Source organism: Stigmatopora nigra, chromosome 5, assembly GCF_051989575.1.
Source record: "Stigmatopora nigra isolate UIUO_SnigA chromosome 5, RoL_Snig_1.1, whole genome shotgun sequence".
In the NCBI taxonomy this organism is placed as follows: domain Eukaryota; kingdom Metazoa; phylum Chordata; class Actinopteri; order Syngnathiformes; family Syngnathidae; genus Stigmatopora; species Stigmatopora nigra.
Window position 1 is genome coordinate 13,557,501 of NC_135512.1, and position 15,544 is coordinate 13,573,044.

The 15,544-nt window shown below is 37.0% G+C and overlaps 1 protein-coding gene across 12 annotated transcripts in view; it reads left to right on the top strand.

Moving 5' to 3' along the window:
• The window catches only part of LOC144196255 (discs large homolog 1-like protein), a 78,912-nt gene extending 64,131 nt beyond the window's left edge, over positions 1-14,781 (top strand). For 10 of the 12 annotated variants that reach the window (XM_077716209.1, XM_077716211.1, XM_077716213.1 and 7 more), the window contains 11 exons: positions 2,699-2,813; positions 5,900-6,082; positions 6,841-6,904; positions 7,158-7,173; positions 9,199-9,240; positions 10,430-10,480; positions 11,885-11,986; positions 12,153-12,325; positions 12,433-12,542; positions 13,163-13,254; positions 13,878-14,781. In XM_077716209.1, the coding sequence (XP_077572335.1) occupies positions 2,699-2,813; positions 5,900-6,082; positions 6,841-6,904; positions 7,158-7,173; positions 9,199-9,240; positions 10,430-10,480; positions 11,885-11,986; positions 12,153-12,325; positions 12,433-12,542; positions 13,163-13,254; positions 13,878-13,984 (1,055 nt within the window). In that variant the 3' untranslated portion in view covers positions 13,985-14,781. The remainder of the gene's footprint in view (positions 1-2,698; positions 2,814-5,899; positions 6,083-6,840; positions 6,905-7,157; positions 7,174-9,198; positions 9,241-10,429; positions 10,481-11,884; positions 11,987-12,152; positions 12,326-12,432; positions 12,543-13,162; positions 13,255-13,877) is intronic. The other 2 variants (XM_077716210.1, XM_077716212.1) reach the window with 1 other exon arrangement.
• Positions 14,782-15,544: the final 763 nt, after the last annotated feature.

Here is a 15,544-nt window from a genome sequence, read left to right on the forward strand (position 1 = left end):
TGGGCACCGGAGGTTTCTTGACTGTTGTCTTGTAAAATTTGGTTGAAATGTTTACAGCCAGTTGTCTTTTATAGCCAGAGAATTGTGGTATTTATTTCCAGATTATATGACATGATTGTGTAAGCTTGAATTTGATTGACAGAGGCTGATGATGAAATTAATTTGGTTTCCTGTTTAAGGTCATCACTTAGTCTTTCATTATCCTGATTGTGCTGTCGCATTCATGCTTTTTTGTTCTTCTCCTTCAATACTACCCTTCCTGAATCATTTCAGTAATAAATCGCCTTCTTTAAAATATGTTTTTGTATGTGTAAAAGGAAAGACATACAAACATTTTCTGGTTATCTTTGTTTGTGTGGTCTTGTGGATTTCCTGCTAGCTGCTAACTCTAGTACACTTAAACGACTACATCGGGTTGATTATATTCTCTCCATGGTAATGGTTCAGGGAGATACACACAACCCCATTCATCAGATAGCCTTGTTGCAGGTATGTTTTTCAGCTGTGATCCATCATCAGCACATAGGAAATTGCTGTTGTGAAAGAAATGAACAAAAACAGAAACCATAACTCACCATCTTAGACATGGAAAATACACATTTTCATTTGAATCATAGCTCGAACCTCTCTGTTTAGACCAGGGGTAGGGAACCTATGGCTCGGGAGTCACATGTGGCTCTTTTAATGAGTGCATCTGGCTCTTTGCTAACCTGTCAGCGAAAATATGGAAATCGCTGGTGACAGAACTGAGATATTACATCTAGAACTGCTTTAATCATCACTTTTTTTGCCATAGATTCTTCTGGTATGCATTCTCATTGGTAACAGCATAAGATTCTTTTAAAAAATATAAATTTTTTCCACTTTAAAAGTGGTGAAATGGCACTCGTTTACATGTATGTATTTTGACCTTTAAATTCGTAATATGGCTCACAAGGAATAACATTGGAAAATAGGAATTGTTTGTGGCTCTCTTCGTCAAAAAGGTTCCCGACCCCTGGTTTAGACGGTCTCCCCGTGTGCTTCTGTTTTGACAAGGAACTCAATTTTTTTTTTCTTCAAAAAGCATGTTTACAATTAATTGTGTGTGAAGGTGTTGCTCATGATTGACAGAATTGTACAGGAACAAGGTGTGTGTGGGGGGTGCTTTGGTGGGATGGTTGTTGCATTACAGTAAAAAAAACATTTTAACGAAAGGAACTGAAATATCACATTATGTTAAACTGGTCCAAAGTGTTTCTGCACAGGGCTATTGTGCTGAGTGCTGAGCAATTTGCTGCACTTTGCATTGATTGGTCAACTGGTTGTTCAATGACAGTTTTTGTTTGACATTCAGTTGACATTCAGACATTCAGATTTTTGTTATATTTTTGGGGTGATGTGGTAAACTTGATGTAGTTCGGAATATAGTTGCATACTAGTATACTTGGATATTGTATACTTGCTTAATAGAGCAATGTGCTTGATTGGGTTTTCTTTGGATAGTCGGGTTTCATCCCAAAATATTTAGGATAGACTGGTTGAATTGTCCGTAAGTTTGAATGGTCAGTTGTCTCTTTGTACCCTGCCTCCTTTTCATAATCAGCTGGCAGCACATCAAGTAACCATCACCCCTCGACCTCTCTCACACCCTCATGAGAATAACCAGTCTAGATTATAAAAATTAATGGAATATTTAGCTGGGATCGGCTCCAGGACCTCCGACGACTATTATCAGAATAGGCAGTTTGGAAAATAAATGAATGTAAATAAAAATTGCATTGGATGTGGATTAAATTCCTTCATTCATGACAGATAACAATTTTTTTCAACATGTCTTGACTAATACAATTCCATTGTCAATTAGCTGATATCTGAACTACCTGGTGGTTTTGGGGTTCATTCGGCTGACGTCGATGTGGCCAGACATGGGCTCAATTCCTGCTCGTGGCCGTTGTCTGTTTCTCTGTGGCCCTACTGCTGACTGGCGACCAATCTAAGGTGTAGTCTGGCTTTTGCTCAAAGTCAGCTGGGATAAGCTCCAGCAACCCTTACAAAAACATATGCGGTACGGAAGATTTAAAAATGTTTCTGATAGAACACATGATTTTTTATTTATCATAAGTGGACTTTTGGCGTTTGAGAAAATGAATGATACCATTACATAGTCTTATTATGCTCCTATCTTGTTTATCCAATCAGCTTCCATTTGCCACTCGTGTTATGTCCTGGTCCCCTCTTGTCTCGTTAAGAAAGCTAAAATGTACTCACATTTTGTATATCCAGTAGTAGTAGTGGCAGTTCTCTGCTTTCTTTTAGTATTTGTCGGTTCATTGTTGCTGTTGTTGTTGTTGTTGTTGAGTCACTACGAGCGCCTGAGGATTACCCTCAGACAGCGCTAGAGCTGCCACTGGAACGCGGATTAGTTCATCCGGGGGGTAGTCGGAGGTGAGGGGCAGTCAAATATCTCCGGCTGGATGAAAAACGTAGGGTGCCACGTTCCTTGTTGGCAGCTCTGAGTGGTATTTGTTGGAATTCGCAGGCCGCGGCGAGCGGCCTCTCAGGAGACACCACGTGAAGGTTTCCAACTTTGTCTCCCCATTGTTGCTGTCACGCCTTGCCCGCGGGTGTTCCTGCATTTGGGTCCCTGCAATCATGTCTTGCGAAGGAGCCACCTCATTATAATATTAAATGTGCTTCTGCATTTATGTGTCTGCAGAATACAGTCGTTTTGAGGCAAAGATCCATGACCTGAGGGAACAGATGATGACCAGCAGTGTCAGTTCCAGCTCCACATCACTCAGGTCCACCCAAAAACGCACCCTTTATGTCAGGTAATGCTCAATATTTCCGCAAACTCTATAGCAATGGCTCCCAAACTTGTTGAAGTGACTGAACTACCGAGATTTCATACCAACATTATCCAAAGCAGTGGTAGGCAAACTGGCCCTCGAGGGTCCGCTGTGGGTGCAGGTTTTTGTTCTAACCTATCCAGCACACACACTTTGACCAATGAAATTACTGCCGAAAACAATAAGCACCTGATTGATATCCACTGATTGCACTTGAAGGACACCAGATTGGTGAAAAGGTGTGCTCTTTATGGGTTGGAATGTAAACCTGTGGCTGATTGTGGAATAGTTTTAATGTGCTATTTTGCACAGAAAAACAAAAGGATAATTTAGTAATAATTTATTACTAAATTGTTATATTCGTACAAGTCAGTTATTGTTTTTTAATCTCAAGCTCTTGCTAGGCGCTCACTTTTATTGAAATTCAAATTAATTTCTATTCAATGTAAGTTAGCAGAGTAGGACTAAAAATCAAAAGGATCTATTGCAGCCCAAATTCATTAAATGTCTAACTTGTAGCCTACACTTCTAAGACACCTCACTATGGTAAAAAGCTGTACTCTTGATCAGTGGGCATGTGAACCTGCACCCACTGTGTCCCTTTTTAAAATAGTATGCCCACCCCTGTGTTAAATGAATTGTTCAATATATATGTGATATATATGAAATACTGTATTTCACATATAAATCTAGTAGAAATCCCATTGATACATTTTTCATAGGAGGAACCTTATAGAATATAAAGATGCATGTTTAACGATGGCTGTTCTTGTCACACACTTTACTGACAAATCCAGATTAACCACAGGATGGTGTATTAACTGGTAGAAGAGCCAAAACATTATTACCTTTCAAAAAACCTTTTATTGGCGTTCTTTGTTCTCTTTTTTTCTTTTGAGGGATTTAGTGCATTTCTTACAACATTTTGGAAATTTAACTATCTACATGTGCCGCTTTGCACTATGTCATTGTATTCAACCAGATAGTTGCTCTCTTCTAGATAAGTCGTGTTTTCTGCTTCCACCTCTTTTTCCAGACTGATTTGGCATCAATACTCAGAGAGTTAGTTGTACTACTTCAGATATTCATGAGCGTACTGTATGATAAATCGGCTTCCTTTCTTGCTTGCAAGGCTTGGGTATTTTAGGTTAGATCAAGATTTGTTATGAGCATTGGGCTTGCATTAGGTTTATCCATATCTAATACTTTACTGTAGTGTTAAGGTGCAGGTTGTCTAAAACAATGTCATGCAAAAAGCACTTTTAAATTGCATCATGTACTCATGTAGAACATTGCTGCAATCAATGATTCTTGGCTCATGTAACTACATTAGACTATTTCCTGAATAGACTTTTAAAGTACAAGAATAATTGATTGTGAGGTATGCTGAGATTGCTTTTAATTATAAAATGGGCCCTGGTTAATGCAACATAAGAAAAAGCCACTGAAGTCATCATTTTTGTTGTTGTTCTAAATATTGACCAACAGAATAAAACTATCCTTTAAAGAAAATTGCCTTCATATCATAATCTTAAAACACATGCATGCTAACTGAATACTGAACGCATCAGAGGAAATACCTTTAACGCATCATATAAATATGAATTACAGCATTTTACTGTCTGTCTTATTTTTTTATAGTTATTTTATTTTAATGTGCAGTGTAGGATTACAGTATTTATAAAGCACATACTTGTGTTGAATTGCATTGGAATGAATGCTTTTATTGTCATTATACAAGTATAAAGGTAACAAAGTAAGCATAATCGACCAAAGGCGGTCGATCAGGTTTTTTATTTTATTTTTATGACTATTTTCATTGTATGCTTTTTTTGTGGGGAAAATCGCGTAGAATTACGTAGACAAATATTTTTGTAACTATTTTTTGTAAATCTGCAATACTAAAAATATATTTTTGTACTCCCGTGATTGAGTAAGATTCCAAATTCCTAAAAAGAACCACTAAAAATGAACCAATTGAAAGAACCATTCATGAATTTTACGACGCAGACGGGGCGCAGACACTTACAGAATCCTAGCAATGTAAGAGTTCTGTTGATTCTCGATGCGATCTTGTAGTCACGCAGCAGGGGGTGCGGACAATCTCGTGACATTCGTCATTTAGTAACGTCATCTAGTGACCAGCCAATCATGAATTTTACGACGCGCAGACGGGTGCAGACACTTACAGAATCCTGCCCATCAACGACTTCCGGTCGAATAATGATATTTAATGGTGACCAAAGAAAGATTTCACATTGAAAGAGGCACCCAAACATGACTCTCTCTCTCTCGAGGTCGGATGCAGAAATTGTGCCAATTGAAGAGATTGTCTCAATAGTAGCAAGCAGGTATTTTACTGTCTTTCTGACAACACTTTAACATTTTCCTGCTGTGGGACTTGAATGATGACCCTCCAGTCTCCAAATGATAAATCCATTCAGATTAGCTCCTGCCAACATTGAATGTTCCTTCCTAAAATACTTCAGATAGATGTAGATGTTCTTTTAAATATGGGTAAGCTGTATCAACTTCACTATCTGTCTCTACTGATTTGTCCTTCTCCGTCTCTCCTCTGTTTTATTGATGAAGGCAGTGGGGACTTTAGGGGATGCCTATTATTTCAGCTCTATTTAGCACTCACACACTGCTGCCCTATTTTCCCAGGTTGTTTCCCTGCAGATGGGTTTCGGAATTCTGTGGTGGGTCACAAAGACAGATCATCATTCAGCCAGGCACATTTTACACAAACTGTTGACACACAGCATAGGGAAACACAAAGAGACTGATCATTTCTAGATTTCTCAGTGACGTAGTCTTAGTTACACTTTCATTGTGTTATTATTGTTGCATTGTTGTTTTTATTGTATTTTCTATAACTTTGTGGACCTATAAAATGATGTATGCGGTCCTTGCCCAATACACAAATCAGTTAGACACATTATTGTTTTAACTTAAATGATTTATACATCCATTTGATATTGTTCCCTCTTCTAAAAAAGTAACTGCCTTACATATTTGCAGCTAAATCCATCTGTTTAATTATATATTACTATATCTGCTTGCAGAGCGCTATTTGACTATGACGGAAGTGCATCAGACATGAGTACCACAAACCAGGCTCTGCCCTTCCGCTTTGGTGACATCCTGCATGTGAGCAGTGCTGGTGAAGAAGAGTGGTGGCCTGCACGTCACCTTAGTCCCCCACCCCCAAGCTGCCCAGAGGTTGGAGTCATCCCCAGCAGGAGAAGGTTGGTTTAAAGAGCATGCAATGTGGCCCAAAGGAGACTGTTAGTGACTAATAATGAATATTGCAGCTTCCTATTTAGAGCTGGGCAATATTACTGTTATATTGCAATGTGATGTAACACAATGCACACAGTGTAGTATGGCATTCAGTTTCTTATGTATGCAACAAAAACCTTTTGGAGAAAAATATATGTATTTGTTGTTTTTTACATCAGCTTTTCTTACTGACGCCATCTAACCATGTGACATCCCAGGTCAAGATCACATTTGTGTGATTCTCGTTTGAAACAACCCGCGGTCATAGACAATGAATACTAGATGACTAATTGAATTGGGCATGCAGCAATTGAATATACAATCATCATTCTCATGATTCTTTTGTTTTTTTTGTTTTTTTACAAATTTTCCCACGGACGATATAAGCATCAAATACCTAACCAAGCGGTATGGCTATATCTAGCTATTTATAGTTCCTGAAAATTGTTTGCAGTAGCATGTAGTAAATATAACTAAACAATATGTTCTGTTGTTCATTCATCTATTTAAATTAAGATGTATTTTCAAAGCATTGTCCAATGTATACGTCAGTTTAAATGATGATATGTGAGCGTTTGCATTCAAAGATAGTCAGAACTTTAGTTGTTGATTATTCATATTATCACTAACGGGTCTTAAATACACTATTTTGTAAACTATAATGATAATTCCAATGATGGATATCAAAAGTTGTTAAGTCCGGAGTATCTTCTCATTTTTACAGGGCAGAGAAAAAGGAGAGGTCAAGGTTAAAGACAGTCTACCTCTCGAGGACTCAGGATAGATCGGTGAGTACTGTTTTTTGTCCTCATTTTTTTTAATGAAATTGCTGCAACTTTGCTGTCCTGTTTTAGTATACAACTTCACTGCAATAATAACATATTAGGGTGTCTTTTGAGCCAATTGGGCGAACAACTTTGATTCCATTTGTATGGGTGTGGGTGTGTTTTCTGTGAGCTAGTAAGGGATTTTACTGATACAATTCAGTCATGTGTTCTCACAATCCACTAAGACTGTTTCTTTCTGTGGTTCTTTGCACAGGATCACGATGAAAGAGGTAAGTAACGATATCAGTGAATCTTGCTGGCCAGTGCATATCATACACTGCCTTTTCTTTTCTATTGATTTTTTTTGTTTATAATCATAAAAAGTTAGTCTTTGAAGATATTTTCAACATGAAAATCTGAATTATCGACCACTTTTTCCCTAGAAATCAATAAAAGCAGTCAACATTGGCTGGAGTGATGTGAGTGGATGTGAAGATTTGGTAGTTTACATGGCATTTTTATAGTGTTTCAAACTTTAGCCACATGTCTAGCTGTGTGTCTAGGTATAATAATCAGACTAGAAAGGGATTAAATATTTGTCCATCACTGAGCTTATGGCTGCAGGATATGAGGGTCGTTAAGATGATTTCCTTCTGATAATGTTAGTTTTTGGTAGTAATTTTTGCAATCTTTTACACTTCACGGCAGCAAATTTAAACACTTACTCATGGTGTCTAAGCCAAAGCTGTAAAAACATTTTAATGATGCCATATTTGTTTTGGGGTATCTAAAAATATGGGCTTATTGTCATATATTATGTTTTTATTTATATTTTATTTGATATTTGTTTTATCAATGTTCATCAAATGTCTATAGCTTAATATGCTGATGTAAAAATTCATAAACAATAGGCAAAAAGGAGGTTGCATTCGTCTCGAGATTTCACATTTTACAAATTAGTACTCAGCATTTATATTAATCCATTACTCCAACTGAGAACAGGTTTTCAGTTACAGTGCCAACAAGGCTACAGGCAAAGAAGGAAAAATAAATCAGTCAAACCTTAAATTCTAACAAGTATCACTGCCGAAAGATGGGCATGGTGTGATGGATGTTTTTTGTTATTAGTCATAATGTGGCAGTTATTATGGGTGTCTATGTTCCTACTGTGCATGGAAGTGTCTTTTACTACATTATTATTGCACAGGAGGGTGCATGTGGGCGTGCGTGCGTGCATGCGTGTGGGTGCGTGTCTGTTCGTATGTGTGCGGGCGTGCATGCGTGTGTTTGTGTGCGTGCATGTGTGTGTGTGTGTGTGTGTGTTTTGCGTGCATCTGCAGAGGTGGGTAGAGTAACAAAAAATGTTTAAGTATTGCGTGTGTGTGTGTGTGTGTGTGTATATATATATATGTATATATATATATATATATATATATATATATATATATATATATATATATATATATATATATATATATATATATATATATATATATATATATATATATATATATATATATATATATATATATATATATATATATATATATATATATATATATATATATATATATATATATATATATATATAGATATAGATATATATATATATATATATATATATATATATATATATATATATATATATATATATATATATATATATATATATATATATATATATATATATATATATATATATATATATATATATATATATATATATATATATATATATATATGCATCAGAGCTTTGCTCTGTCTGCTAAACTAACTATCTCATTGCCATTTTTTTATGTGATTTTGTTGTGTTTTTGGTGGGGGGGGGGTGAATGGTTAGTTGTATAGTGCTCATAGTTTGTCACAGGCATCGTCTTTTCCAGTGTTTTTTAGTTTTATTTTACAGATCATTGCATTTTGCAAATGAATATAGTAAGTCTTACAACATATTTCAAGCTTGTAGTAGTGTTTTGTAGCTGAAATTTAACATTTTTGAATACACATGATGCATGACATAGGGATTTTGGCATTGTTTGATTTGTCAAGTTGGAGTCAAACATCAGTGGGTGGATTGTTGGATAGGTGAAACAGCCAGAAGTTTTCGGACAAACACAAATAGATTGCACATGCAACAATACAAAGGGATTAAAAATAGTAACAGAAAATGACTCATCGTCACCAGGTAAAGTTGCATTATAACAACTCTCTAGGAAAAGTTATCCAAAAAGTGTGCTGAGTAAATTTATCATTGCAAATATAGCTCATTAGTGCCCACCTCTGCTTGTGTGTTGCTGACTCCGGTCTTATTTTTCCAGACCTGGTTACTTCTGGCACCAGTGAGAGTGAGAGTTACCCCTGTAAGTGTCCACCCTCTTTTGCTGCCCCTTCTCTGTGGCACCATTTTTCCCTTCCTTTTCATTGATTACATTTCTAGTATACTTTTAACCTATGTTCTTTTATTGTTATTTTCTTGTTTGTTTATCTGCACTCTGTTGTGTGGGATCTGGGAAACAGTGTGTAGACAGATCACATAAATTTGTCTCTCCATTTGAACATTTATATATGCCTACCTGAAAAATCAACTGCAACACATTGTCTCCATTGTCTTTACTTAAAGATAACTGCAACCAATTTTAACCAACTAGATTGTCCTGATTTAAAATTGTACACTGTGCAAAATGACTATTTTTTTTACATACTTTTCAAGTTCCTTTTTTTCATTTGGTATGTTGGGGTGCCGGTGGGGCGAGTGGTTAGCAAGTCGCCCTCACAGCTCTGGGGTTCTGGTTTCAAATCTAGGTCAGTCCACCTGTGTGGAATTTGCATGCGGGTTTTGCGGTTTCCTCCCACGTTCCAAAAACATGCATAGTAGGCTGATTGGACAGTCTACATTGCCCCTAGGTATGGGTGTGAGTGTGCATGGTTGTCCGTCTCCTTGTGCCCTGTGATTGGTTGGCCACCGATTCAGGGTGTCCCCCGCCTCTGGCCCGGAGTCTGCTGGGATGTGCTCCAGCGCTCCCCGCAACCATAATGAGGATGAAGCGTTTCATAAAATGAGATGTGATTTGGTATATTATTTCACATTGTAATTTGCTTTGAACATGTCATTTTTTCTGGATCTCTAAACTTTCATTGAGACATGCGTACCATTATTGATTTTTATGGGCTAATGATCTGAACGCCTTTTGGTATACGTAAATATCAAGTAATAGAATTTGGATGCATGTGGTTTATATGAACAAATGCCAACCAACCAAGTACCAAATTCTACTGATTTGGTGGGTGCTCTTAGTACCTATTAGTCCAAAAATAATTCTGTACATTTAGAATAAAAAAGAAGGTGCATTTTCTGATTTTGTGTGGCCCCTGGCTTTTGCCTATTGTGCGCAATATGCAAGCCATCTCTGGTCTAAATTTGCATAGAGGTGTTTTGTATGTATGTATGTGAAACTGTGTTTTTACAGTATATTATATTTTATGCAAAAGTTAACATTATTTGTTTTTGCCTTTATGCATTTAAATGTCTTTAACCTATGTGTCAATCAGCTGGCCAAGAGGAGACACTCCTAACCTACCAACCAGTAATGCAGCAGGAAGGTGAGTGAATTGCTTCTCTTCATTTTATTTGTGGATTTCAGTATACAAATTGACATTGTTTAGAAAATAACTAAATGGTCATTTAAATAAGGTGATGAGCAGTGTATTCTTTTAACAAATAATCCCTCAATTTAATTAGGTGTTGTAGGGTATACATTTTCATGTTATACAAAATGAACTAATTTGCTGTGCAGTTTAAGGATACTGTATGTCACAAGAAATGATAAATCACTGCTATATTTCCAGTTTTTCATATGCGCTTTTAAAATTTATGGGCAGCAAGTATTTGCCTCCATTGTGACTGCTGCTGGGTCGACTTTACTACAAATACAGTAATACCTTGACAATCCCTCCTGTGCAATAACTTCAGGGTGTGCAATAACAATGTGCAATATCTTAGAAATCTGTGCAATATTTTAGAATTTGTAAATTTTTTGAATTTGTGTAATATTTTTCAATTTACCTAGCCGGGGTGTGACTTTTTATACTTTTATACTACTATTTATTTTTACAGTTTTCTTTTTTTTACTGGGAAAACACACTTTGAAAAGCTTTGAGAAGCACCACCAATTTTGTTATACGCAGCTTGATGAGTGCCCTAACATGCGAGCAATTTGGGATACGAGTAAAATTCAGAGACAATATTTGCCTTGAAATACAAGCATACGAGGCGCCAGGCAGCCAAGACACGAGAGACTGCTTAAGATTTCAGCGCACTGCCTTCTCGCCACATCTCCCTCGTGTAAAGATATCTACAAGCACTGGGCGGTGTGTTACATTTTTCCCATGTTTTTATTTTCATTAGTCAGTGTAGAACTGGGTGCAATGGGTCCAAAGCAAGCAGGTGCAGTGAAGGGTAGTGTGAAGAAAAGGCGTATGATGACAATCGATATTAAGCATGAAATAATCGAAAAACATGAGTGGTTTGCGCGTGACTGAGCTGGCTCGCCAATACGAAAAGAGCACCCCGACAAGCTGTCATGTGCTTGTGCGTTATCCTATTGTGAGGACATTAGTGCGTCATTTTTGTAATGTTTTGAATGAGAGACAAAAGCAAACAATCCTAGATAGGTTACTTTTAAATACTCCGGCTAAAAGGGAAGGTGAAAGCAAGGCAAAAAGAGCTAAGCCCGAAGAAAAAAAGTTAGTGTTTTACTCATATTTTTCTACGAATTAATTTTGATATAACACTTTTCTTAATACAATGGACCTTGAAACACCAAAACAGATGTTTAATCTTGACTATAGTATATTCATTTCAGCACAGTTTGTGGAGTGTTCCACACGTATTCCCTGCTTCTGTAATAGAGTCAAATCCTGCAAATGAAAATCAAAAACTGCAGTTATAAATTTTATCATTTATTTTAAATTCTGTACCCAGACTGAATCAGTTTTTCTCCATAGTTAATTACACAAGGCCTGTTATCGTGCTCGGACCAATGAAAGATAGAGTCAACGATGATCTCATCTCTGAGTTTCCAGAAAAATTTGGCTCCTGCGTCCCACGTGAGTGTCTTTACTTTACTTCAGTATCTCTTTCAGCAGAAATCACCAAAGAATGTGCACATATTCTGTAATTTCAAAAGTATTCACAGATTCACGCTTCAGTTATTTGGCCATTCTTGGTATTTTAAACAACCTGAAACAACCTGCATGCATATGTACTCCTCAGACACAACTCGGCCACGGCGGGACTATGAAGTAGACGGCAGAGACTATCACTTTATGGCCTCCAGAGAGCTTATGGAGCGAGAGATCCAGGAGCATAAATTCATCGAGGCGGGACAGTATAATAACCACCTATATGGAACGAGCATTCAATCTGTTCGAGAAGTTGCTGACAAGGTATGAAGGAGAGTTGAGACAGAGAATAGAGGAGGAAGAAAACATAACTATCTAATCCATCAATGTATTTGCCATATTTTATTTGACTCTTTCTGTGTGTGCTTCAGGGTAAACACTGTATACTGGATGTATCAGGGAATGCCATCAAGCGTCTGCAGCTCGCAGGCCTTTATCCCATTGCCATCTTCATTAGGCCGCGCAATGTTGACAACATCCTGTAAGTAAATACATTTTGTAGGTATTCGGTTCCCATTGAAGCATCAGTAATTTTAAAAAGGAGGGGAGTGGGGGGGGGGGGCAATAAGACTAGTGCCAAGTTTTTTTTAGAGAATTAGCTTGGTTAATTTTTATTTGTTATGATTTATTTTTTTGCCTTGTTGGGAGCAACAACTTTACGAGTACAGTGGTACCTTGAGATACAATCTTAATGCATTCAGGGACTGAGCTCGTATGTCAATTTACCCGTAAATCAAATGAACATTTCCCATAGAAGTGAACTAAAAACAGACACATTCGTTCCAACCCTCTGAAAAAATACGAAAAACAGGATTTTGGATTAGAAAAACATTTTTAATTGTTCTAATTTGCTCTCTATTTACAAAGTAACAAATAACTAGTGGTGCAACAGTCCTAAAATTAGACAGATTTCGCGGGAAAGGAGAGAAAAAGGGACAAAGAGAGGGTGAGATGCAACCTATCGAGGGTTGTTTGCTTTTGTCTTCCTTTCAAAATATTCAGAAAATGATGCACATGAGGTCCACCACATCATTTAGATGTCTTTCACAAGGTATGAAATTTACCTGCTTTATTGACACTGGAATGTCTATGTTTATGCAGAGAAATGAATAAACGTTTTACAGAAGATCAGGCAAGAAAGTCGTATGAGAGAGCTGTCAAACTGGAACAGGAGTTCACTGAATTTTTCACTGGTAAGTCATTATCCACAGAAATGTTTTTTAACCAACGCTTACTATAGATGATAGTCCAGTATATCTAAAAAGAATTTCTGTGTGTGAATTTAGTATGTTAGTCATTTCAAAAAGTCACTGTCAACTGATGTACTGTATTTTCACGACTATAAGGCGCACCGCATTATAAGGCGCACCCTCAATTAATGACATTTTCCATATATAAGGCGCACTGTATTATAAGGCGCACTGTCTATTTTGGAGAAAATTTAAGACTTTTAAGTGCGCCTTATATTCGTGAAAATACGGTAATTGCTATTGACTTCCAGGTATGAAGCACTCACTACTTTACAGTCACCTCTAGAGCCAGCCATTGTTGATGTTTTGGATTTTTTTGTATAAAATCTTGCAGTGGGGGAGGAGCTATATGATGGAAGATTTTGTAAACTAAGATGGCATCTGCATATTTAACAGTATTGTTTCAGTTCAGGCGCTTGTGTTTTTTAATATCTGACAGTGGTGGTTTTTCGTTTTTGGTTTTCTGTTTTTTCCATATATAAGGTGCACTGTCTATTTTGGAGAAAATTCGTGAAAATACGGTATTTAAATTATACATTGCTTGATTGCATGATTTTTCTTTGCAGCTTTCGTCCATGGTTCCTCGCTGGAGGAAGTGTATTCGCAGGTGAAGCAGATAATTGAGGAGCAATCGGGTCCTTACATCTGGGTGCCCACTAAGGAGCGGCTCTGAAGTTACTGCGCTCATACTACATATTTGTTCACGCCAACTTTGGCACCACAACACGGCTCGTATTCCTCTCTTCTCCATACTCCATGTTGTCTCTCGTACACACACACATAACGCTAGATGAGGCTGAGACTGATCTGGAGATCGGGAACCAATACTTCCTGAGGTGGGAGGAGATTATGTCTTTCCAGCAGCCCACTGGCGGATCTTCCAACAACTGAGTTCCTTAATGTTTAAGGACGTGGGTCAAATCAAGAAAACATTCACCATGATCTGATTTTTTGATTTCATTATTGTTCAAATGCCTGTTGTTATTGTTGTTGTAGTTGTTTTCATATTAACAAAAGGTAATGCATCCACGTACGGTATGGTTTGTTAATAATAATAATATGGTCACCAAGGAGCAGACTTTTGCACGCTGTAGCTTTAAGAGCATGTTTTGGGAAGAAAAAAATCTGAATCCTCCTTCCCAATTGTGTTTGTCATTACTCATGGCATCTCTCCACTTTCTCTTTCATTCACCTTTCTCTCGTATCTTACCACTTCCCTCCCAGACTGCCTCAAATTTTAAATATAAGATGATGGTGTAAATGTGCCCTGGCATGTTGCAATGAAGGATCCGCGATAGAAACAAGACATGTAGTACTGTACAAATACAGCTTAGAAATGTAGCAAATATTATTTAAATATGTTATGATGATGCGTAGGTAGGTTTTAAATAATTTGTCCTTGAAATGCACAGTGTTCAAAATGAAGAAGGAAAGAACCATTAAATTAGACTGCATTACCGTATCCATCTATTGATTTTCTATGCCACTTGTCCTCATTAGTGCCACAGGTGACCTAGAACCAATACCAGCTGACTTTGGGCAAGATGCTCGGTCTACCTTGGACTGGTTGCCAGTCAATCAAACATCAATGGTAAAGATAGAGTTGTAAAATGTTAATTTTTAAACAAGAAATGGACCATACTGACAGACTTTTTTAATCCCACGACTGATAATCTGCCTTACGTGTTTATTTTCTGCATCAATACCTAAATTTACAATCTCATTATGGAGTAATGGAGTAGTGATAATTTACAGCTTTCTTTAAATTTCTTACTTAAACTAAAAAAAATCATGTTCTTAGTGAGGAATTATAATTTTTTTTATTCCAAACAGAGTACACAACAGCGATACGATGATGTGATTTATATTTTCTGGTGCAAAAATGATGTTAATGAAAGGATGTGAATTGAATATGATCAATTTTTTAAACTGTGTGGGGTAAAATGTGAAGTGAACAATAATTGGAAGACTATCAATCAAGCCCATATGGCCCTCTTTAGCAAAAGCTTAGTATTGGGAGTATTGTATTGTTGCCCATGTAAACATAACCACTGTCCCATCTCTCCTCACCACACATTCTCGATGTAGTGGACATTTAGAAACACCACCATGACTGCTAGATTCCAGTGTTTCTACTTACTGTGGTTGCACAATAATGGGCGCTTGTTTCTTAATAGTATTGGAGCTCTATGAATATGTGATTTACATTCTTTTTAGGAATGCATTGTGGATC